Genomic DNA, 26,692 nt, shown 5'->3' with positions numbered 1-26,692 from the left:
AGGCTCCTGCCCAGCAACGGTGGGTTCCCACGGGGAACCGATTCGACCCTCTTCAGCAGGATGAGGTCCCTGCTCCAGCCTCCACCTCAGCCTCACCCTCAACAACCCTTCCTTCCCCCGAGTTCCCCCCCTCTTCGGCGCCCCCCCCCCCGCCTCCTCTGCCTCTCCATCTCGCCCTCCTACCTTTGCCGGTCCCCCTGTCCCCCTGCTCCCTCACCTCCTTCGACTCCAATCCCGCAGCCGTCCCAGGGGGCAAGGCCTTGTTCGGCTACTAGGAGATCTCTTGGCAGCGCCTTCCCCATGAGTCGCTTGGCGAGAGGGGACATCGACCCCCCGTTCTGGCGCAGACGTTTCCCTTTGCAGCAGTTCCTCGTGGTCTGACGAGCTTCGACATTTGTCGTCGTTGGGATTTCTTTGTCTACGACTTTACACGGTTTCTCGGCGACCCCTCACCAGACCTTGAGGCAACCTGCTTCAGAGTTCATGTACTGTTCCTTGCAGCTAGGGGGATAGAGGCCTTGGAGTGGACTATAGACTCAGTGTTAGAGTGGCTGCAGACACAGGCCCTAGAGTTCTCTCACCACATGGGAGACCTAGGGGTTACAGACTTGCTTCAGACTCTTTGGTCATTGGCCAAGTCTTCTGTGACACCTCCAGACGCAGCAGGATGTAGACACATTGTGGTTCACTTCTTTGCCGACACGCAGAGCCCGCCATGCTATGTACACATACATGAGGACTCCTGGATAGAGGAGGTTTCTTTACGCACGGCTCGGTCTACTTGGGCTTGGGCTAGACACTCTTTGCAGTCACGCCTATCTCGAGGACACTCGGATGCGGATTACTCCCCATCTAAGCCTGCCTCAAGGATAGCATGGTTAGCTGCTATGGCAACATCAGTTTTCTCTCGCTCCCCATGAGGATTGTCTCATGGAACGTACAGGGATTACGTGGGCCCTAGTTACAGTGTCAGAGGGGCCGACTGCGTCAGGAGCTTCAGCGATGCCTTGTGGGAGGAGATATTGACCTTCTTATGCTACATGAGCATCATCTGTGTGAGAGCCGCATTAGACGTTGTGGTCAGCTTTTGCGTGGACGATATGAGACTTTTTGGTCGGCTGCATTCGGACCTGGAGGCATCGAGGGCGGGGTATGTATGACTATTGCGGATTCTTTGCAGGAGGCCATTGTGGGTAGAGGGATTATTATGCCACGTAGGGCTCAGTGGATCACTATGCAGGTTCAGGGTTGTCTCGTGGGCTTCATGAACATCTATGCGCCCAATGTGGCGAGTGCACGTACAGAGTTTTGGTCTTAGATTGTTGAGTCTCTGCCGCAGGCAGAGCAATGGTGCATAGTGAAGGAGTACGAGCGGAAGTGCGACGCGAGAGAGTGTGAGAAGAGGAGCACGACGATATGGTGAACTCGCTCTACTGTAATGTGCAGAGCATAGTGAGTTCTTATTAGGTTTTTACAAAAGAATATGTGTACATACCTGGCGGCCCGCCCACTTACCTGGGCGACCACATTGGGCTTTATACCCCAACAACCTCCCACTTAAAGTCCAATGTGGTACTTTAAGTGTGAGAGAAGCTACTATACAAGCTAATATACAAGAGATGTAGAGAATTGATGTACTACCCTACACCTAACTGCTTGCGAAAATGCGCAAAGCTCTCTGAGGGAAGTCCTTTTGTAAGTAGATCAGCAGGATTTTCTGTGGTGTGAACTTTGACAAGCTGAAGTTGCTTATCCTCGAGCATTTCCCTGATGAAATGATACTTCACATCCACATGCTTTGTCTTTGAGTGATAAACTGGATTGCGAGCCAATTGTATAGCACTTTGACTATCACAATATAACACAGGCATCTCTTCTTTGATTCCCAAATCTGTTACTAGTCGATTAAGCCAAATTGATTCTTTGCATGCCTCTCATGCTGCAACATATTCAGCCTCTGTAGTAGACTGAGTAACACAATCTTGTAATCTAGAACGCCATGATACTGCTCCACCAGCCAATGTAAAGACATACCTTGACGTAGACCTTCGGTTGTCTAAGTCACCTGCATAATCTGAGTCTGTAAAACCCTTTACACTTAGCTCCTGACTCCCATAGCATATACGCATACTCTTTGTAGCTTTCAGGTATCTCAATATTCCTTTCACTGCCTCCCAATGTTTCTTGCCTGGGTTTGACATGTATCGACTTACTACTCCCACTGCAAATGCAATGTCTGGGCGAGTAGTAATCATTGCATACATCAAACTACCCACTGCAGACGCATATGGAATCTTATCCATTTCAGCCTGTTCTTCCTCAGACACAGGACAATCTTGTTTGCTAAGTTTCACATATGGTGGCAATGGAACACTCAGTGCCTTTCCCTTCTCCATATTGAAACGTTGCAAAACCTTGTCAATATACTTTGTTTGAGATAACCAAATCAACTTCTTTGATCTGTCTCTCTCAATGCGCATACCAAGTATATAACTTGCCTCACCCATGTCTTTCATGTCAAACGATTTTGCCATCTTTGACTTCAAAGCTGAAATTTCTTCCAAGTGCTTGCCAGCAATCAACATGTCATCCACATACAAAATAAGGATCAGCCAACTACCATCCTTAGCCTTCTTTGTATATAGACAGTGATCGAACTCACTACGTTTGTAGCCTTGAGAAAGCATAAACTTGTGGAATTTGTGGTACCATGCCCTCGGTGATTGTTTTAAGCCATAAAGACTCTTTAACAACTGGCATACCCAATCTTCCTTGCCTTTCTCAACAAACCCTTCTGGCTACTGCATGTAAATTTCCACATCTAAATCACCATGCAAGAACGCTGTCTTGACATCCATTTGGTGCAACACCAAATCTAATATGGCAACCAATGCAAGAAAGTATCTCAATGTAGTCATCTTGACCACCGGAGAGAAGACTTCATCAAAGTCAATGCCTTGTTCTTGCTTAAAGCCCTTGGCAACAAGCCTTGCTTTGTACTTTGGCTGACTATCATGAGCGGTGATCTTATACCTGTAAACCCATTTACAGGGTAGAGCCTTTTTGCCCCGTGGTAATTTAACTAGCTTCCATGTCTGGTTTTTATGCAGACCTGTCATCTCTGACTCCATTGCCAATTGCCAATTCCCAGAGTCCTTCATTTGCACTGCTTCCTTGTAACATGAAGGCTCATTGCAATCAGTCAACATGACATAATTCACAGATGGAACAAACCTATCAGGAGGTCGCGTGACACGTCTAGATTTACGCACGATAGGTGGCTCAGGCTCAGCCACAACCTGTGGTTCCACTCTATCCTGTCCTTGCTCCTCTTGAGCCCTGACATTTTGTCTTGCACATGCAGGTCCATCTTCTTGGAAGACAACTCTTCTAATCTCCTCAACCCTCTCTGGTTTAGAATGATATTTGGATTCATTAAAGTGAACATCATTGCTGCGGACAACCTTTCTGGATTCGGGATCCCAAAGTCTGTACCCCATCTCACTAGAATTATCATAGCCTAGAAAGATGCACTTTCTACTCTTTGGCTCAAGTTTGTTCCTAAATTCCTTTGGAAGGTGAGTATATGCCTCACAGCCAAAGACTCTGAGATGCTTATATGAGGGCATTTTGCCTGACCATACCATCTCTGGCACTGAATCCTTCTGCAAAACCTTGCTAGGAGATCTATTTACAAGATGAATAGCTGTTGATACAGCTTCAGCCCAAAACCCATTTGGCAGCTGTGCATTAGACAACATACTTCTGAACTTCTCTTGTATGGTCCTATTCATCCTCTCAGCAACACCATTTTGAGGAGGATTGTAAGGAGCAGTAAGTTCACGTTTTATACCTTTTGACTCACAGAAGTCCTGAAAGGCCTTTGAAACATACTCTCCACCATTGTCAGTGCGTAAGCATTTAAGCTTCTTGCCACTCTGATTCTCCACAAGTGTCACAAACGTTTTGAAAACACTAAACGCTTCATCCTTGTGCTTGAGAAAGTAAACCCATACTTTCCTCGAGTAATCATCTATAAATGTCATAAAGTAAGAAGCTCCCCCTAGAGATAGGTTAGGCATAGGTCCACACAAATCACTATGAACAAGTGCCAACTATGTATCTCTTCTACTGCTTCTATGCTTATGTGGCTGCTGTGTTTGCTTACCATACAGACAATGTTCACAGAATTCAAAATCATTAAATGAAAAGCCAGGCAAATAACCAGAACGAGACAAGATTTCCATTCCCTTCTTGGACATATGTCCTAACCGGCTATGCCACAAAGAAACGTTCGGCTACTCGGTTACATTGATTACATTTTTAGAGACATTTGATACATAAATCATGTAAAGTCCTCCAGACTTTACTCCCATGTGCTACTGTCATAGAACCCTTGGATATCTTCCACATGTTCTGTCCAAAAATGGTGACGTAGCCAGCATCATCAAGTAAACCTGTGTTGATCAAGCTCTTTGTAATTGCGGGAACATGTCTCACATTCTTCAGCATGAAAGAAGAGCCATTCTGAAACTTCAATTGAACATCTCCAACACCTAAGATCTCACATGTCTGCCCATTGCCTAGCCGAACATGATCTTTAGTGGTCACATAAGAAGTAAACCACTCCTTGTTTGGAGACACATGAAGTGATGCCCCTGAGTCTATAATCCAGTCACTCAGTGCATTTCCATCAGATGCTGTAAGAAGAGCTGAGTCCATTGTATTCTTCAAGAAGTAGATGTCTCCTGACACTAGACTGTCATCCTCTGCAACAGTGTTTGTCACATTTATTTCTTGAATCTTCACTGAGGACTCGTTCTTCTCACCATGGTCTTCAGCTTTCTCTTTGCCTTTTTCTGCTTTCCATTCTCTGCAGTCTCTTTTCATGTGACCCTTCTTGCCACAATGGTAGCATTCTATGTCACTCTTGCCTTTAGCACTGCGGGACTTTCTACGAGACTGATTCCTCTTTCTTTGGTCCTTCCCCTGACAACTAAGGTTGTTCCTTTGCCTTTGTCCATTGTCTTTCTATTGGTTTCTTCACTAAGCAGACTTCCTTCTACACCTGCTATGTTCAAACCATCTGGAGGTGCAGAATTACTCAAAGCTGTGCGAAAAGTGTCCCAACTTTCCGGCAATGTGATCAACAGGAACATAGCTCTAACAGGTTCATCAAACTTGACACCTTGAGCTGACAACTGACTATAGATTGTGTTGAATTCATTCAGATGATTGGACATAGGTGTCCCTTCTTTCATCTTCAAGTCAACAAGCTTCTTAAGCCAGTATACCTGTGAAGCTGCACTCTGCTTCTCATAAAGATCACTCAGCTTTAACCATGCTTGATAAGCCGACATCTCGTCTGCTACATTGAAGTAAACGCTTTCTGCCGAAGTCAACATAATGGTAGAAAGTGCCAATTCATCCATTTCGCTCCATTCATCTTCGTCCATATCTTCTGGTTTTATCCCCTTGAGCTTTATAGGTTTTATCTGCTTCTTTTGTACCAACACGTGCCAAATCTGCTTCTTCCACAATGGGAAATTGGTTCCATCCAGCTTCTTGATATTGTAAAGAGCAGTGTCCTGTGATCCAGCCATAGCTACGCTTCACAGTAGTTTACTTTCCTGGGAGAAATTCGATAGAGTTTCCCCTGTAAACTGACCTCTGAACCAATATCAACCTGTCAAATGAACCAAGAAAGCTTCAGATTCTGCAGAAATTTTGGCAGAGTCTCCTTTGTAAAATGGCTCTGGTGTACTAAAAAACAGACCAAAAACAGCTCAAAAAACACTGTAAGCTGCGGGTAAACCTGTCTTGCACCTGTACTGTCTCTCACTGTCTTATAAGCATAGACTGCGACAATGCCTCAACGGCAGTAAAGCAAAGATGCAATCCCAACTGTCTAACTCACAGTCAATACATCCTAGCTACCTATCTAAGGGTGCTCGAGGGATCGCTCCAAGACCTGTATCACCAAAAGGATCTCAACATTCGAGAATCCCCCAACTCAATAAAACCTCACTCGACCCTCAACAAAGGCTGCAGTAAATCTGACAGTACATAGACTTCCCACAAAGTCATACATCCACAAATTTCCCACTGTATGCTGTAACCGCTGCGGCGGTTGTTTGCTGCGTGACTCACAGCCAGCAAACCCTCAACAGACATACATCATCTCTGACGATACATCCCATGTGGAAGTACCTGCAATGTCAGGATGAAATCTGGAATATCAAGCAGCAAACACAAGCTACCTAATGAACTAGTGGATGTCGCCTACAGTCTGTGTGTAGATGCGCCCGTGTCGTATGTGACACGCCTCCAAGAACTGTGAGCCGTCCTTCGATGTGAAGACAGCCACAAATCAACACTCTGAGAGTGTCGATATCCTCAGCACCCGCTACGGCGGTTGTTTGCTGCGTGACTCACAGCCAGCAAACCCTCAACAGACATACATCATCTCTGACAATACATCCTATGTGGAAGTACCTGCAATGTCAGGATGAAATCTGGAATATCAAGCAGCAAACACAAGCTACCTAATGAACTAGTGGATGTCGCCTACAGTCTGTGTGTAGATGCGCCCGTGTCGTATGTGACACGCCTCCAAGAACTGTGAGCCGTCCTTCGATGTGAAGACAGCCACAAATCAACACTCTGGGAGTGTCGATATCCTCAGCACCTGCAGTCGTAGGCCGAAAACCCCAAATTTGCAGAGTCGGATCTCCACCCGTCGAGACCACGTAGTCGAAAATGGCCTGCGCAGACCTTTGTCGAAGCCGAACGGTGGCCGAGATGACCTCAGAATGAAATTCTGACAACACCAAGCCCTTCGGGCTTGCCCACGAAATTTGGGGCCGTGTCTTCGCCTGTCGAATTTCACTCCAATCTGAGTTGATGACTCTAGCCTCCTGCAGTGCTGCCTCGAGCCTCGATCTGAGCTCTGATACCAGCTGAAGGAGTACGAGTGGAAGTGCGACGCGAGAGAGAGTGCGAGAAGAGGAGCACGACGATATGGTGAACTCGCTCTACTGTAATGTGTAGAGCATAGTGAGTTCTTATTAGGTTTTTACAAAAGAATATGTGTACATACCTGGCGGCCCGCCCACTTACCTGGGCGACCACATTGGGCTTTATACCCCAACACATAGGGGGTGATTTCAACATGTTGGAGGACCCCTCTGACAGGATTGGTGGTAGCCGTACTACTGTGACATGGAGTTGAGCTGGCAGCGTGGGAGAGGTTTTGTATGACTGCGGGTTTCAAATGTATGGCAGCATTCTAGCTTTGTGAGGCCCCCAGACAGCCTAGCCTTCTCTCGTTCGGAACTCATAGTGGGAGGCGTGAATCTATCTCGGATAGATCGCTTCTACACTAGTGACCACTTCTGTGACTTGGGTGGAACAATTGGCATTCTGGCAGGGACTTCCTTTTCGGACAATGCACCAATGATCCTTACAATGACTGATAGGCAGAGGAGGGGAAGCACGATGCTACGCATCCCTGAGCGAGTCTTGTTGGGCTCTGCGCTCAGAGAGCGACTGGAGGCTCTTTGAACAGAGAGCTTAGACATGCAGGATTCTCCCACTGTGTCAGCAAGATTCTCCTGCTGACAGAGTGGCCTTGGGACTTGCTCAGCTTAGTCGATTCTTTCTTCAGGAGTCTTCGACTCGCCTGGTTGTAGCGACAGAGGAGGAGCAGCGTCTCCAACGGGGCGTTGCTTCCTCGCAGAGGATGCAGGTGCAGCATCCAGACAGTCCTTGGTTGAAGGAGCAATTACAGCAGGCTCGCCAGGAGCTCGTCAGCACAGAGGAGAGGCGCCATGAGTTTACTTTCCATCGACAGGCATCGCAGTGGACCCATGTGGGTGATAGAGTAACAAGCGCTTTCTTTGAGACAGGGGGACCCCGACATACGCATGCCAAGGTCAGCCAGTTGGAGGAGGCCCGACGGGTCAGTTGCTTTAGACCAGCGGACATGCATGCAATTGCTACTAACTTCTACCATGATCTACTGTCTGCAGAGCCTCAGTCAGAGCGTTAGGATGCATGCAGAGAGCAGGTGTGGGCACAAATGCCTTGTCTTGTGACTGATGAGATGCGCCAGAGGCTTGAGCTACCTCTTCAGCTAGAGGAGCTACACACTGCTCTTAGAGCACTCCCCCGTGGTAGCTCTCCAGGTGAGGATGGCTTGACTCCCAGCTTTTTCTTGGAGTACTGGGACTTGCTTGGCTCAAATCTCTGCAGTGCTTTTCAGTTCATCCTGCACACAAGAGAGATGCCTGACAACATGAGTGAGGGCTTCATTTACCTCATTCCCAAGGAGGGTGGCTCCTTGGATGAGATTCAACAGTGGCGCCCCATCACCATCCTCAACTCAATCTACAAAATTCTTGCCAAGGATCTGAGTTTGAGGATTCCGCCACTTCTGGAGAGCATTATACATGGGACACAGACAGGTTTTGTCAAGGAGCGTAGTATCCTTGACAACATCTTTACTTTTTGGGAGGCTTCTGCCCTCACGCGGCTCCGTGGTGCACACAGTCAGGTACTTTTGTCAGGACGTAAAAGTGATCGTTTCATGCTCACACGTTCGGTCAAACAGGGTTGCCCTCTTGCCCCCTTTCTCTTTTTTATCTATGGTGAGGCAATGAGCAAGTTTTCGATTTTCACAACAGGTTGATTTACGTGGCTTAGCACTCCCTATTTGGGGAGATGAGCTATTGGACGCTGAGTTTGCAGACGACTCAGCCTTGTACTTCGATGGCCAGGAGGCCAACCTTCATAGCTGTGAGCAAGCTCTAGAGACTTTTTGTTGTGCATCAGGCGCACTCATCAACTAGAGAAAGACAGTGGCTTTCTTGGTTGGTAGTGCTCCTACGCCTAACTGGATGAGAGGGGTGCAGAGCATGTGTCAGGACATCTCAGAGGAGCTTCAAGGCATTCAGCTCTACAGGGCATGAGAGGGGTGTAGAGCATGTGTCAGGACATCTCAGAGGCAGTACCAGCTGAGTGGCTCACACCTCTCGAGTCAGCAGCGCCCAGATGGATGGGGACCTTCACGCGATTGGAGTTTCTCATCTCAGTTTGGGCTTGCTCAGAGACTATACTCTCCCTGCTTTTCAAGCTACAAGGTGAGGGACGCTTACACCGAGTTGTAGTAGAGGCCCCACAGGTGGTAGAGTGTTGTTTTAAGAGGATCCGAGTGGTGGGCATCTGTGGGAGGACTTGTGTCATGGATCCCGACCCAGCAACTCTTGAGACTGGCCACTGGAGACTGTGGGCTTGGGAGAGCTGACCACTGGCACGAGTACAGTGGGATCCTGGAGAGTGGCTTTGGAGGGACCATTTCTCCTTAGCAGACCATCCAGGTGTCCCTTTCTTTCAGTACATTGTTCGATTGGGACGTCACATACTAGCAGCTCGGAGAGAGGCTCGTCCTGCTGCAGCACCTCACTGGAAGGAGGAGGGTCTCACAGCTGAGTTCTTGGCAACTTTTTGGGAGAGGTTGTGGGACTCCAGATAGCCGACGCGAGTCACTTTGTTTCAGTGGCTGGTTGCACACCGAGCTATAGTAGTTGGGAGCTTGCTTGTACATAGTTGTCTCTCGACCGCATGTGCAGCTTGTGACCATCTTGTGGAGAGTCAACGTCACTGTCTTTCGGATTTTCCTTTGACACAGCACGTGTGGCTTCGTGTTCTTCGGCTGATGCCAGCTCTTTCCACAGCTCGGCAATACACTTGGGGGGCAGCTGCTTGGTCCACTCTCACGTGCCCGGCACTTCAGTTTGAGCTATCCTCCACCAGCAGGATGATAGTGATGCAGAGGGGTCGACCTACACAACCTGCTACAGAGCTTACTCCACAGAAGTGGTGCAGTGACAGAGAGTGGTGTTGGGAGCTCATCAGCGGCTTGACACTCTGGTTCATCTAGCAGGACTGATGCTTCCGCATCTTCGAGGCCACCACCATCAGAGACTGTTCAGGATCTTTGGCTAGAGCTGATCCATACTCTCAGAGGACAGTTCGAGAGACTCCAGGGCAACTCTGACCGCATGCGGGAGCGACTCTGGCGTCCTGGGCCTTTTTTCACCATGGTCCAGGGTGTGCTCAGATGGCACTACCGTCCACCTGTGTGGCTTTTCCCTCCTCCCATCTCTTGATTTAGGCTCATTGTACATATGCTATTTTTTCATTGGGAGAGTCTTCCCATCATGATTGGTGTAGCCCTCTCTTGTAGAGGTGGTTGTAGCCCTATGGGCAATTTCATTAACTAATAGAAGGATCTTTTTCTCGGTGTCAAGAAGTGCTGAGTGTGGCTAGGAAAGCGCCGGGCCTCTGACTGAGAGAGTTCGCAGCAAAATCAAGCAAGTCGTAGAAGATTTGAGGCTAAAAACACACTCAAAAAGAACAAAACTCCAGCCATGAAAGCTTCTCTTTGAAAAAGAACCAAGATCAACTCAAAACTCTTGTGTGTGTGATGATTTGGTGTAGCCTCACTGCCAATTACACAATTGCAGTGCTCTTTCGCCCTGATAAAAACCCTACACAAACGCTTCAATTCTCCGTCGTAGCCATTTCATGGAAGCTTTAGAACTTCATTATTCATTCCCAAGTGGTTATTTGAAGAGGGGAAACCCTAATTGGTGGCCTCACAGCCTCGAATACAGGTTTGGAACAGCAAGGGACTGCACTAGCATACCTTAGGTACAGGCTTTGTATCCCCTTCACAGAGGAGCTTCTAGTGCTGATATTCATGTTCTAAAGTGCTCCCTCACTTCTCATATTCACGGCACCGTGAGTGATGTGGCATTTTGAGCCATTTTTCAGCATTTTTGGGTCTTTTTTTACCATTTTCGATCATTTTTAGCCCAAGAATACCCTTTTTTGCTCGTAAAAAGCCCAAACGAGCTGGGAAAAATCCCTGAAATTGTGGAAAAATCCCATTGGGCTTAAATTTCATCTTGAACCTTATTTTACCACTTGCCAAGCACTCTGGATGCATCTCTTCTGTCCGCACATGAAACCCACTATTTTTGACCGAGATTGCCCGTATTGAATTTTCTAGGAAAAATGAGTGTGCCACTTCGATACACTTGACATTTTGTAAATTTCTAAAGCAAAATAGGCATATATTTATGTGAAAAAGCATGCCATAGTGCCACGTCGAGAGCCTCACTGTCCCCGCAAGGTATATACAGAGCTGCAACCGTGGCATCTATTTCGCATATATCACACTATATACATAATAGCATTTGGTCCCACATAGCAAAAGCATAATTTAGTTTCACATAATGCACGTGCCATGACACGACATCCACCCCCTCTATACTGCACATCCTCCGACATGTGCCACACATAGCTTTTGCAGGTTCAGTCCTCATTTAAGTCAACATACATATCGATTTCATCATCACTTGCAGCGAAGTCCAGTGCATCATCATCTCTTTCTTCATCCTCATCCTCCATAACATGTTCATCAGAGCCTTCATTTTGACTTTCTTGTGAAACAAAGGGATTTGTATCGCCTCTTCTTTTGAACAATTTAATTCTTTTCCCTGCAATGGGAATCTTCATTTCTGTACCATCCAACTCATGCAAGGTAAACGTTGCATTCCCGGGTACATGCTTAACCACATAAGGGCCGAACCATCTCTTTGAAAGCTTTCTTATCGCTAAATATTGGTTATCAAGACTATTGTCATACACCAACACCCAATCACCTTCCTCAATAGCTCTAGGTCTGAGCCTGTGCCTTTTATCAAATCTGTCCTTATTCTTCAACCTTGAGGCCTTCTTTCTAATCTGTGCATCTTTTAATCGTGCTATTGCAATCTCAATATCTTGAGGCCTTCTTTCTAATTGTTGTGCAAAGCAAGAAGGTCTTCCCTACTCATTCCATCTTCCCAAGGCAATACATTCCATGTGGGAATTACATCCTCAATTGGCATTATAGGTTTCTGACCATGCATCAACTCAAAAGGCATATAACCAGTAACTGAGCTATGAGTTGTACGATCAACCCATAAAGCATAAGACAATAACCTAGGCCACTCTCCCATTTTACCTTTGCACACCTTAGCCAAAGCTTTAATGATAGGAGGATGCCCACGTTCTAATTTACCATTCCCTTCAGGATTGTATGCAGTAGTGAGAGCGAGTTTAATGCCCAATCTAGAGAAAAAATCCCTTGCTTTATCAACATCCAACTCACCCCTGTCCACTGTTATTTTCCCAATACATCCATAACCGCTAATTACATCATCCAAGAGGAACTTACATATCCCTTCTGTGCTTTTTGTTCTTAGAGCACGACCTTCAACTTGGTTGGTTAAGTCTTCTCGTGCAAGCACTATTTATCTCATTTGCCATAAGCCCAATGGCATTGTAACCAGATCTACTACCCACTTGTAGTGCATTGCCAATGGGTAAGTAGGGTGCAACCCATCACGATGACGTACATTTGAATACATATGACAGGTTTCACAAGACTCCACAAAGTGAGATACATCTTTATACATACCTTTCCACCAATACCTCTCTTTCATTTTAGTAAAGGTGGCCCTTACACCTCTATGTCCAGCATAAAGACTCTCATGAAACTTTTTCATAAGCTCATTTTGAGCATCCTTATCATTCACAACTCTCAACGGCATTCCATTTCTTTGTTTTGGATGTTTCCACAAGTATCCATAGGCTTTTCTGCGTATTCTTTTGAACTCTTGATCTGTCCACCCTTCTTGCCTTGTCAAAGTGCTCAAATAGCGTCCAATGAGCAACCGGTCACCTTGATATAGGTCCTCTGTAAATGACTCAAGTGCATTTGATAGGCAAACATGATCACCCTTTGCATAAGAGCTACAATAAAACCTTGTGCCTACATCATCACCCTCAATAACCATTTCTTCTTCATTTTCATACCTTGCTCTCGAAAGCATATCCGCAACTGGATTATCTTTCCCTTCAATATGCTTAAATTCTGGATTTAAGGACTTTATGTAGGCAATCCATCTCAACATAGCAATGTCGGCACTTGAGCAGCTTGTGGTCATTCCAAGAAGAGGTAGACAATCAGTCTCCACTATTACATTTGCACCTATCAAATACTCTTTATCACATTTCAAGGCTGTAACTGCTCCCCATGATTCCCTTTTCAACTCTGGATAATTGCGTTGACGAGCACTTAGGACTTTTGCTCCAAATCTCACTACATATCGCTTACCATCTTCATCATCTTGGCCAATCGCCCATCCAATTCCTGTGGGGCTAGTATCTACTGTCACAATCACATGTCTTCCACAATCATAGTTTACTTTCCTCAAAGCTGGTGACATAAGCAACAACTTCTTTAATTTCCTCATGGCATGTATATGCATTTCTTCCCATTGAAACTTTTGGTTCTTTCTCAAAAGTTGATACAAAGGCTCTGCTACATGTGCATAATGCGGAATCCAGATAACATAAAACACGCATGCACCCAAGAACCTTCGAATCTAAGTGACATTTATGCATTTCCCTTTCATTCTTTGAATTACATCAATCTTTGCAGGACAAGGCCTTCTACCATATGGCCCACACATATGTCCTACAATAAGAACTTCATTCACACCAAACACTGACTTTTGGCCAGACAAGGTAAGGTTCACTTCTTCCAAGATCTTATCACAATCATTGATATGGTTTGCCACATACTTGCGACACCCTCTCGAATCCAGAGCCACATCTATATCACCTACATCACATTCTTTGATTTGCACATCATAAAGGAAAGGCATTGTAGTTTCAGGTATGAAGTCACGTAGGACTTTGTTCATACCATTCATCATATGTGCAACTGAATTAGTTGTTCCCTGAGGTAAGGTGCACATCTTTACCAGGCCCAAAGGTGTCCTCATGGTAGTCAGGTCCCTGCTTTCCGTTGCTAGTTGGAACTGATCATACCCTGAGTACAAATCTCCCATAGAATATATTGCCCTTCCTGCAAATGCCTCTGCAAATTCATCTACAATTGGCTTTGTACCCACATTTATGATTGTCACCTTATTTATAGGTTGCATATCCTGAATAAAGCGTAAAGAACCATTTTTCTTCAGAACTGTGAACGACCTGTTTGAATATGGAGAACAAGAAGGTTCCAAAATACCCATCTTGATCTTTTCATTAAGCAGCTCAATGAGTTTTGGCAAATGAGCCTTTGGAACTGGAATAGGCCTCAAGTTCCAAGGTACATGAGGGATAGTGAAGATCACCATTGGAGCAGCAATGGATGGATCAACACATCCTATCTCATGCGCCTCGAATGCAAAAGCCTTTCCATGTTTGCCAAGCATTTCTTCAAAGCATACCCTTTCAACATCTGTCAAACTATCCTTGCAACCAATCTTTAACTCCTTGAAAGTATCATGTGTAAATGTATGTCCAATCTTGCTCGGCTGACGAAGACTAGGTTGCAAAGCAGCTTGATCCATCTTATCCGTACAATCTTTTGGTAGAGGTAATGCCACTGGTTTCACTTTCTTTGCCACAGACTTGTACTTGGTCTCCACTCGTACATCAACACCTTGAACATTTTTGAAATCCTCAATGACTTTATACATTTCTATTGAGCAAACTTTCACAACCTCACTTCCCATCATATGAAAATTGCAATCCACTAAAGACTCCAAGTCTTGCATAGTATCGACAAACGAATACTCATCAAACACACCTGCAATTCATTCATCATCTTCTAGCAAACCATTCATCTTCAAACCTCTTTGTACACTATTTACATGTAGTCGTTCACCCCGCTTTAAGTCCTCACACTTTGTAAAAGCATTAGATCCATAGTCTGTTAATCCTACAAAACTTGTAGAAAAAATCTCCTTTGCATATACATCATGCAAGAACCTTTCCCTTCTTGTACCACTACAATCCCGCTCTACAGGTACATGGCCAAAACCCCTCATATCCCTGTAGTCCTTCAATTCTTTGTTTGTCTTTGGCAAGGGTTGCTCTCTAAGACTTTCACGGTTCCTTTCATGGTCCAAACAGTAAGGAATTGTACTGCACGCTGGAAAGGGGGAAGGGGAAACAAACCCAGCACACTCCAAGCTTGCCTCTCTATAGCTTAAGGATTAACCCGCACTCCTAACCACACAGAAACTCACACACGCACACTTTCTGCCAATCTCCAATGCACCGACTCGCCTACGAGCGCCACCGGCTATACACAATCACTCATAAACTCCAAGCATAACTGTCTCGACAACATACAACCATAACCGCTAATGCATAGCACACTCATCAAATCTGCAAACACAGTAAGCTCGCCCAACCTCTCTCTCCCTCTCTCTCTGCACACACACACAAAAGACCCGGAGCCAATGCTACCACAGGTGCTATGCACGAGACGACGAGTAGACGAGAAGATGGCAGCCAAATACCAACTATCTCAACCAAACCACAAACTCACTTATGCATAGCAAAAAAAGAGAACTCTGATACAATCATGATTGCTGTCAATTGCGTGCATTGGTGCAATTGGATACCCTTCCTCGGCTATTGGTAACCCGTATGACCGGCTGCCTTCCCTTGCTTCCCATCCGATGGCTACGACTCTGGCCTTTGGTACCTTCTTCTCTCTCCACACGCTTGGTGGCACCTCTTAGCCACTCACCATGTAGTCCGCTCCTGTAACGACCCTTGTAGAATACCTTCCACCTCCGTCATGCTTCTTGGCGGCTTCCCCTACTCATGCTGTGGCCTCCTCCTGGTTGGCCTTGTTTTGACGGGTTGGCAGCCCACCCACTACTGGCGGCCCTCCTCCTTGCCTCCTGCAGCCCCGTTTTTTCAGCTCTCCAAGCCCTTGAGGGGTCGCCCTCGCAACCCTGCTCTACGCCCGCCCCCTACACCTCCTGTGGCGCCTCCCTCTTGAGCCAGCCTGTCATCTTTCTACTGCTCCAAGCCCCGAGCTCCCCTCCTTGCAACTGACGGCCTTCCTCTGCAGCTTTCAATCAAGGCAGCTCTCGGCACTCCTTGGTTTGATGGCTGCAGCCCTCCCTTCTAGTCTGCACACCTTTGTGGCCTTGCTTCCACCCTTTTACTGCTCCAATCTTTTGTGTTGTGCTGCCCTGCCGTCCACGCTCCTTCTCATGCTCACTCGTGGCCACCCATGCAGCTACCAATCCCAAGCAGCACGCTGCCCGCTCATCCCTTCCAACCTTCAGAGACCTGCCTCTACCGACTCTTCTACGGGTAGCCTTCAGCCTGCACTCGGCCCTGGTTCATTTCATCAACTCGGACTGGCTCCCTCCTGTCATGCAACGCAGCCCCACTTCTCTGCCGCTCTTGTACTCCCTTTTGATCTACACCATGCAGCCGGTGACCATCGCAGCTCCTTGTAGCTCATGCCCGACACCCAGGTGGTCCCCCTACCTGTTATGCAGCACCTCCCGGCCTTCTAGCAACCCGTGCTCCCACTCAACCTCTACCTTGCAACAGCCAGCCCTTCGCGGCTCTTCTTCCCTGCATGCCCGTTCCAGGATCCTCTCTAGAGTGCTCCAACTCCCTCACGGCATGCAGCAACCACTTCTCTACCCTTTGATGGCGGCCCTTCCTTGCTGCAGCCCCGTCACTTGCTCTCCCTCCGCTCTGTCTGGCGAACTACCCTCGGTCCTCTTGGCAGCTCTTTGTTGGCCAGCCCAGTCACTCTTTTCCATGCAAGTCCACTTGGCAGCACATTCCCATGCAGAACCAGCCAGATGGCGAACTTTTCTCCTCATGCAAACTGCAGCTCACGGCCATACCTTCTTTTTGCATTCTCTACAACAAACATATGTTCCTTTTTTCAAAAAATCCTTGATATGGCGAGCATTCACGTGCAAAGATCATCGAACAGCCTCCGATTGCCGACAATCGGTGTCTCACAGCACTTTGATCACCAAAGAGATTACCTGGTTGATCTCCTCCCTCGCCACAATATACGACGCCTCACGAAATCTGCCTTGCATCCTCAAGCACTCTGACTCGCAAATCTTTTGCACCATGTCCGGCCTGTTAAATGCCCCACTTAGCATACACATCCAACGGTACCTGTCACACTTGGCGCCCGACACAGGCTCAAGCACATTGTCGCGACACTACATGCTGCCATACACCTGCAATGAGCCTTTCCACGGGTCGACATATTCGAGCTGTACCATCATTGCCCACCTCCTCGTTGAGCATTGATGCTCAACCATGGCATTATTTAGGTAAAATAGCATTGCATAATAAGAAGTTGATAGATAGAGATTATGTACAAGATGCATTAGATAGATAGAGAGAGATATTCATCTGTTGTAGAGCCCGCCGGGGTCAAATGGAAAGCCGCAGGCTTCCCCAAGCATAGTGTAAACGCCACCTGGATCAAAGATATGGTATTGCTCATCATCATCCATCTGTAAAGCATATGCACACCACCCCTGCTTTGCACCTATAAATTTGTAAGCCAACCATTCCTGTAAAGCTTGATAACACCCTCCTTCAAAAAACTGCATGCATGAATCATTTTCCCACCCTAAATAAGCCTGTACACCCTGCACAGCTTCCGCATCCTGTGTTCTCCAGCCATCGGCTAGAGACTCCTCCATAGCATCACCATCTTCAAGAAAAACAACCTGTAGCAATTGGCATAGCGGCGCTTGCATAGCCACTTCATCTGTAGGCGCTTCAAACAGCACTGGAGCAGGCACATAGCCTTGCATATCCTGTATCCTCGCCATCGCTTTAACAATCAAAATCTGCGTCTCGTCATCGACATCGACCACTGGATCATCGAACCCCCAGTCTGCTTCATCGAAGCACTCTTCTTCAATCAACATGGCCTTACCATCACAAGGCAAGAGAGAGGATTGCCCAACCCCCTGGTCCGCACAAAATGTCTCTTCACCTTCAATCTGTTGCTCTTTGACCACCTTATCCACATGCATAACATCATATGTCTCATACCTTGAGAAAGCAGACTCCGTTTCCCAGTTGTCCGTATCCAAGGCACTGCTATAGCTCGAATACACCTCGGCTTTCTCCACAAAACTCACTGGCTTTGGCACTTCAATTATCTTCTCCACTGATTGCTTTTCGGAAGTCACTTGGTCAAGCACATCAGTCGGTACTCGGTAGACTCCTCTCTGCAGTTGCTGAGGCCTTATAGGCCCACACGGTATCGTCTCTACTCTATCATCACACCTATCCGCTGCTATCACATGTGCATCAACAAAGGGTCGGATTAACTGAATCTCTTCCCTAGCAATTGGCCTTGGTACCAATGGACTCGCCAGAACCTGCTTTGCCTGTTGCTTCTTTAAAACCTTCTTCGTCCTACTCTGCGCATAGGCTAGTGCCTCCTCGTACGTGCACGGTCCATCTATCTCGACTTTATCCCGTACTTTTACATGCAAGCAGTCCACAAACTTGGTCATCTTCAAAAAATCTGCATTCTCTACAACAGCTACCTTAACCAACTTGCTCCATATGGCCTCGAACTCCCATACGAATGCTCGGAAATCACCGTCAAGGATTTGCTTTAGGTCGTCCATCATCTGCTTCACTTCACTCCACTGCGTGTTGGCCACATATCAGCTTCGGAATGCCGCTTCCAATATGATCCAATCCTATTTTTCTTCAGCCTACAAGCCCTCATACCATACCTTTGCTTTTCCACGAACCAGGAGCAGGAAAGCTTGGGCCACTCACTCTTCTCTTGACAAGCCGCTCTCCACCATAAAAAGACCATAGTCTTGCAGTCAAACCTCAGCATCTTCAGCACCTGTAAAAGTCGGAAAACCCGACCATGAGATTCTTGTTAGATCCTGCTCTTCAAACCGCGACACCTTCTTCGACTTCACCAAGAAGCAATCAATAGCTCCTCAGTGGGGGCACCACTGATGGAAAGGGGAAAGGGGGAACAAACCCAGCACACTCCAAGCTTGCCTCTCTATAGCTCAAGGATTAACCCGCACCCCTAACCACACAGAAACTCACACACACGCACACTTTCTGCCAATCTCCAATGCACCGACTCGCCTACGAGCGCCACCGGCTATATACAATCACTTATAAACTCCAAGCATAACTGTCTCGACAACATACAACCATAACTGCTAATGCATAGCACACTCATCAAATCTGCAAACACAGTAAGCTCGCCCAACCTCTCTCTCCCTCTCTCTCTGCACACACACACACAAAAGACCCGGAGCCAATGCTACCACAGGTGCTATGCACGAGACGACGAGTAGACGAGAAGATGGCAGCCAAATACCAAATATCTCAACCAAACCGCAAACTCACTTATGCAAAGCAAAAAAAGAGAACTCTGATACAATCATGATTGTTGTCAATTGCGTGCATTGGTGCAATTGGATACCCTTCCTCGGCTATTGGTAACCCGTATGACCGGCTGCCTTCCCCTGCTTCCCATCCAATGGCTACGACTCTGGCCTTTGGTACCTTCTTCTCTCTCCACACGCTTGGCGGCACCTCTTAGCCACTCACCATGTAGTCCGCTCCTGTAACGACCCTTGTAGAATACGTTCCACCTCTGTCATGCTTCTTGGCGGCTTCCCCTACTCATGCTGTGGCCTCCTCCTGGTTGGCCTTGTTTTGACGGGTTGGCAGCCCACCCACTACTGGCCGCCCTCCTTCTTGCCTCCTGCAGCCCCGTTTTTTCAGCTCTCCAAGCCCTTGAGGGGTCGCCCTCGCAACCCTGCTCTACGCCCGCCCCCTACACCTCCTGTGGCGCCTCCCTCTTGAGCCAGCCTGTCATCTTTCTACTGCTCCAAGCCCCGAGCTCCCCTCCTTGCAACTGACGGCCTTCCTCTGCAGCTTTCAATCAAGGCAGCTCTCGGCACTCCTTGGTTTGATGGCTGCAGCCCTCCCTTCTAGTCTGCACACCTTTGTGGCCTTGCTTCCACCCTTTTACTGCTCCAATCTTTTGTGTTGTGCTGCCCTGCCCGTAGAGTTGGTTTGAGCAGGAGACTGGAGGATCGCTTTGCTGTAGGGTTGCTTCGATCTTGGGAGCACTTGCGGCGAGGCCTGGAGCAGCGCCAGCCTACTTGCACGGAGGAGCGCCTGCGACAGCCACTTCTGTGAAACCCCATGTTTAGCACTCAGAGAGGGCACTTGGTTGGTAGTCGGCCTCATGTTTCTTGGGGTTCCATGGTAGCGGGTCTAGCACGCTCTTTAGGTGACTGGTTACAGTGTTCAGGCTTGTCAGAGGAGCTGCAGGGCATGAGAGGGATGCAGAGCATGTGTCAGGACAGCTCAGAGGCAGTACCAGCTGAGTGGCTCACGGCTCTGGAGTTAGCAGCACCAAGATGGATGGGAGCCTTCATGCGACTGGAGGTTCTCATCTCTATTCGGGCTTGCTCAGAGACTGTTCCCTCCCTATTTTTTGAGTTACAGGGTGAGGGACGCTTACAGCGAGTTGCAGTAGAGGCCCCGCACGTTGCAGAGTGCTGTTTTCAGAGGATCCGAGTGGTCGGCATCTGTGGGGGGACTTGTGTCATCGATCTTGACCCAGCAGCTCTTGAGACTGGACATTGGAGGTTGTGGGCCTGGGAGTGTTGTCCAATAGCACGAGTACAGTGGGACCCTGGAGAGTGGCTATGGAGGGACCCTTTCTCTTCTGTAGACCACCCAGGCGTCCCTTTTTTTCAGTACATTGTTCGACTGGGACGTCACATACAGGCAGCACAGAGAGAGGCTCGCCCCGCTGCAACACCTCATTGGCAAGAGGAGGGTCTCACAGCTGAGTTCTTGGCAGCTTTTTGGGAGAGGTTATGGGACTCCAGACAGCCGAGGCGAGTCACTTTGTTTCAGTGGCTGGTCGCACACAGAGCTATAGCAGTTGGGAGTTGGCTGGTGCATGGTGGTCTCTCGGCCGCATGTGCAGCTTGTGGCCACCTTGTGGAGAGTCAGCGTCATTGTCTTTGGGACTGTCCTTTGGCACAACAGGTGTGGCTTCGTGTTCTTCGGCTGATGCCTGCTCTTTCCACGGCTCGGCAGTACACTTGGGGGGCAGTAGCTTGGTCCACTCTCACGGGCCCGGCACTTCAGTTTGAGCTATCTTCCACCAGCAGGATGGTAGTGATGCAGGGGGGGCGACCTACACTCCAGCCTGCCACAGAGCTTACTCCACAGGAGTGGTGCAATGAGAGAGAGGTGCTGGGAGCTCATCAGTGGTCTGACACTCTAGTTCATCTGGCAGGCCCGTTGTTTCCGCATCTTTGAGACTCGCCCTGTACCACCAGCAAAGACTGTTCGCGATCTTTGGCTAGAGCTGATCCACACTCTCAGAAGGCAGCTCGAGAGACTCCAGGGCAGCTCCGACCACATGTGGGAGCGTAGAGAGCCTTCCTTCGACTCTGGCGTCCTGGTCCTTTTTTCACCATGGTCTAGGGTGTACTCCGATAGCACCTGTGTGGCTTTTCCCTCGTCCCATTTCTTGATTTAGCCTCATTGTACATATGCTGTTTTTTCATTGGGAGAGTCTCCCCTTCATGGTTGTTGTAGCCCTCTCTTGAAGAGGTGGTTGTAGCCTTGTGGGAAGTTTCATTAACTAATAAAGGATCTTTTTCTTGGAAGAAAAAAGATGGATGCATCTGTGATTCATTTTTGGCTGCATCAATTTAATGCTTACTTTGCGACTAACAAGAAAACAAGTAACAGCAAAGTTTTGACGGTTGCCATGTATCTAGTAGGAGATGTCATTAATTGGTATCAAGCTTAGTAGGAGTCACAGTTGGCTAAGCACATTAGGCATGCTGAGGAAGACGTACCCCTTTCTCTTAGTTGGGGCGACTTTCAAGACAAGCTCAAGGCTCGCTTTATGCCACCACAGTATCTAGATCGGTTAAAGAAGATTGGCGTGGTCTTAAGCCAAATGACACTCTTGTTATGTCTTTTTTCTAACCGTATTTTGCAGATTGGCGTCCAATTGCGCAAATTGGATGCCGAAAGAAAGTAGCTTTCCTTTTTGAATTAGACGAGTACATCAAGTTTGATGTGCAAGTCTTCAACCCTACGGACTACAACACCGCAGTGGTGATAGCTCTCGCCCAACAAATAAAGCACAACAAAAGGCAAGCCTAAGGAGGCCAAGTCGTCTCAAAGTACCTCTCAAAACCTTCAGAACCCACCAATGGTAAGCAAAATGATAACTCTTCTTTTCAATCTTCTATGCTATTGCTACGCATCCTCTATTCTTGTATCTGGACTCCTTAACCACGTCTGGGTATTTGCATGGATTGGAATTGCCGTCTTGTGATCATTTTGTGGCGCAGGCGTATGTGGATGACTCCATGTTTTGGCCTAAAAATAAACGTGAGGATGTTCAATGCATCATGAAAGCTTTACATCTTTATGGGCTAGCTGCAGGTCTGCAGGTGAATTTCCGAAAATCTAAATTATTACCGTTGCGTCAAATGGATTGTGATGGGGAGGAGCTAGGAAACGATCAAGAACCTTGTGCACATACTCTTTTTGAGAAAGGTAGAACAACCTCTTCTTACGATCACGAGTAATGCGCATACCCAAAATGTGATTGGCTTCACCCAAATCTTTCATGTCGAATTGACTTTTCAGCTTGGTTTTCAAGTCAGCAATGTCCTTCTTAGAATGACCAGCAATAAGCATGTCATCTACATAAAGGATACGCATAATAAGCTGTCCATTTGGTTGTCTTTTCATGTAAAGACATGGATCCTCATTACTGCGCTTATAGCATAGGGAACGCATAAATGCATCAAACTTTTGATACCATTGTCTGGACGATTGCTTCAAGCCATAGAGACTTTTCAGAAGCTTACTGCCATATTCTATACATATCCTATGGCGAGGCCTCGTAAGGGATGCTCCAGCTACCTGTATCACCGAAGGTATCTCCACATTTGAGAATACCCCAGCTCGATGAAAACCTCACGCTATCGACCCTCAACAACGTAGGTTATGCAGCAAAAAACGTATAGCCAAGTCTCAGAAATGGCTATCTTCCAAACCAAGTCTCAGAAATGGCCGGGACTGTCGTACTAGCCAAAAGATGGCTCCACAAAAGCGTACAATGGTAGTATCCACAAAGACGTACAAGTCTGTCAAGACGCTCAAACATGCGTCAAAAGCATGTGCCTGCAACTAAACATCCCTACGGGGAGTCAATCCGCTCTCAAAAGAGCTCAAACACTTTCAAAAGTGTCAACATATGCATGTACGCATAAACAACTGCTCCCACTGGAACCATAATATCGCAAGCACTGAAACCTGTAGCCTGTACCTGTAGTCGAAGAAGACAATACTGTCAAGCTCCCACTCTATGTGTGTGTATGAGGCCACTCCGAAAGAGGTTACACACTCCCGAATGAGCCGTGGGATCTCGTAGATGGAAGAGACTGCAACAATGGTACCTGGAACTGGCTATGGAAGCACTGCAGCACAAACTACCACAAGAGGGCTGAAAATTTCAGCTCCTGAACCATAGCTCAAATGGGGTTTCTGATGGCTCGAATGGCTCCGAAAGGGGGTAAAAACCCCAGGACACCTCATGAAAATGCTCTCGAGAAGCTGAACTTGCCAATGGCGAAATCGGAATCTTGTTTGCACTCTTGAAAGTGCGCGCGCGTGCGCAAACAATTTCGGGAATGAAACCGCTCTGATACCAGATGATGGGGAGGAGCTGGGAGCACAACGGAAGAAGAATACGCACGTACACTCACACACACACCACCATAGCCACACACGGGTTGAAGGGGGAGAGCCAACGTACTGTATGCCCCCTTTCTTTCTTCTCTTATCTTATGCACTGAGACACAATACACATTGTACTTAGTGTTAGTGGCTCATACAAGTATATAGTTGTACACTTAGGGTTAGTGGCAGTTAGTGATGGGCGGTCGGCCACATGGCCATTAAACCTTACAGATTGGCACTCGGTATTATGGTCAGGTGAGATAGTGAAGCCTGATCAAATTGTCAGACATCTTGGATATCTGCTGGCTTGGTCAGTTAACAATGCAAAATTATTGGATTGGGTTGAGAACAAATTGAGGTCTAAATTGCACTATTGGAAATTATCCACTTGGCCGCTACAGGTAAGACTCAAAATAGTACAGTCCATATTGGTGGCATACGTGCAATTTTTCCTACCTATGTTGCATTGGCCACCCCGTCGTCTTCGGACCTTGATGTCTCGGATACTGGAGCACTTCTGGTGTACTTCCTCTCAGAAAAAGGGTCTGTGTTTGCTTGCGATGGATAAGTTATGTACTCCAAAGCGTTGTGGTGGTCTAAATATTTTGCATTTGGGCTGTCATGTTATAGCAAGAACGGCCACTTTGTTGTTGGTGTTGGTTGAGCAAAAGCAGCCTTGGACGCTAATGTTTGCATTTCTGTGCTCTCATGCGGTTTCTACACCATCTTTTGGCCATTAGCAGCCGTCGTATTGGGATGTGGTTTTTGGTAAGTTTGAGGCCACGATACCTTGATTCCCTTTGCTTCCAGTCTTGTGGAAATTGGTCGCACGGGAATTGTTGTGGCATGGTAGAGATGATGCCTATGGAAACTCACTTCGATTAAAAAGTTTGCATTGGAGTCGGGTTTTTGATCAAACTCTTGTTCAATGCTCTCCTAGACAGGCTAATTTTCTCTCCCAGAAAGGTATTGACACCATAACCGATGTGACGGACGTAATAGATAGGTGCTCTCATTTAGACAGGCTGCTCTTACCTTTGGGCTTGGGACGCACTATAGGCGCATGTGGGACAACATTAAAAATCTGGTTGACTCTCTATCTCCTGTTCCACCGCTGGTGATGGAAAACCGTATTTGTGATTGGTGCTACGCTGCTTCTTCGATCTCTTCGATCTCTGCAAAGAAAGTGTAATGTCATTTGCGTCGTCCTCCTGGATCCATGAACACTGTGATAAGGTATGGAATATGAACAAGAGTGTTACATGGTGGCGGAGTAAAGTCATGAAAGTGTGGCATGAGAAATTGCCTCTGAAGGAGCGACTGTTTATGTGGAGATGCGTCGTTGGGGTTCTCCCGATTGGCAAATTTCTGCGATCTAAAGGATTAGCCTCTTCGAGATGTGTCCGATGTGGTGCAGGAGTTGAGAACATTCCACATTTATTATGGTCTTGTTCTCATACGCTACAGTTTGTGGATTGCATCTCTACAACTCTTCGCACGCGTTTTCCTGCCATGCATTTCGGTAGATCTTTCTGGATCTTTGGAGTACCGCCATTGCTTCGGCCGTATGTATACTTTTTTGGCTGGGTTAGATTTTGGGCGCTTTGAACGGTGTGGAGAGCACGTAATTTCCTCATGTTTCAACAGATTTGAGTGGACTATGTTTCCTTCTTCAAGACATCTCTTTTACAGTCTCTCCGAGTTGCCTATGACTTGGACGAGCTTCCCGTCACCCATTACGAGCTCTATTTTGACTGTTTCTGATTTCCTGTTTGTAGTATTTCTCATGGGTTTTCCTTGTCTTGAGGTTTCCCATTAGTAATTCAATCTGATATTACAATATAAAAAAAAGTGTGTGTGTGTGTGTGTGTGTGTGTGTGTGTGTGAGAGAGAGAGAGAGAGAGAGAGAGAGAAAGAAAGAAAGAAAGAAAGATTTTTAACGTCTATGTCAGGCCGAAATCGGCCTATGAGACAAATCAAATGTACATTGTGTGTATGTCATCCGTCTATCGGAAAGACAAATGAAACAAAATTGATACAAATGAGAGAGAGAGAGAGAGAGAGAGAGAGACCACTTTCAAAACATTGAGCAAGTACCTTGGCACTTTTCTATTCAACTTTCAATGAGTTAAGAATTATACCTTGCTTTGATGGTTCAGGATCCTTTAGACTGGTTACGGAGCTGACAAGCTTTTCTATATCAAGAACAAGCATGTTTGGCTGCAACAATATGTAAGTTAGCAAACACGGTTGAGTAACCAGAGAAGAAGCACATAACAGTTTCAAGTAGGACAATACACACACAAAGAGCTAAGGTATGTTTGCTGATATAGGACCTCATTAACATTACAAAGAAGGTTTTTGACAAATGCAACATAGATATGCACAAAAAGAGAGCAATTTAGCTTTTCTTAAGAAATAAACAAGGGATAAGCCCACTTGTTACCAAAACTTGCATGAAGGCTCTACCTCTTGAGGCAACTCGCTTAACAGCCACGCTATCCCGAATATTTACTCTTTCGGTAGAAGAGAGAAAAAAAGCTTTGTTAACGCCTACTAAGGACGACTAAAAGAGCCACAAAAGGTAAAATTGTCCAATGCAACAAATCCAAATGTACAATAGCCCATGTCTCTATGTATCATGGAACAGCAAAGAGTGAAAATATTGTGTTCAAAAAGATGGCTAATGATGTCATCTTTGTCTACCGTCTGCCCAATGCATCCTATATTGTAATCTATAAATGTACAATAAGCATGCTCTATGGAGTATCTACATCGAACAAACTATGTAGATTACTTCCTTTCCCTACTCATATGTCCTAGGGCGGTGCCTCTTTCTAGGTCATCTCTGGCCTCTATCAGCTCTAGCTTTAATAGTCACCTCCAATGAGGATCTTCTCCTAGATACATGTGGCTACTCCATCCCTTTGATAGGTGTCTTAGCCTGTGTCTTGTGCCCCTTTATAAATAATGACCATCCTAC

General features: G+C 46.8%; 1 protein-coding gene across 3 annotated transcripts in view; it reads right to left on the bottom strand.

The window, feature by feature from the left end:
* The window catches only part of LOC147450014 (C2 domain-containing protein At1g53590-like), a 189,893-nt gene that overhangs the window by 28,318 nt on the left and 134,883 nt on the right, over positions 1-26,692 (bottom strand). For all 3 annotated transcript variants that reach the window (XM_086519382.1, XM_086519384.1, XM_086519383.1), the window contains one exon: positions 25,851-25,929. In XM_086519382.1, coding sequence (XP_086375508.1) covers positions 25,851-25,929 — 79 coding nt within the window. The remainder of the gene's footprint in view (positions 1-25,850; positions 25,930-26,692) is intronic.

The sequence above is a fragment of the Adiantum capillus-veneris genome, chromosome 9 (genome assembly GCF_014529385.1).
Source record: "Adiantum capillus-veneris isolate H3 chromosome 9, ASM1452938v2, whole genome shotgun sequence".
Lineage (NCBI taxonomy): Eukaryota > Viridiplantae > Streptophyta > Polypodiopsida > Polypodiales > Pteridaceae > Adiantum > Adiantum capillus-veneris.
The sequence above is the reverse complement of the archived record's forward strand: the minus strand, read 5'-3'. Positions and strand labels throughout refer to the sequence as shown.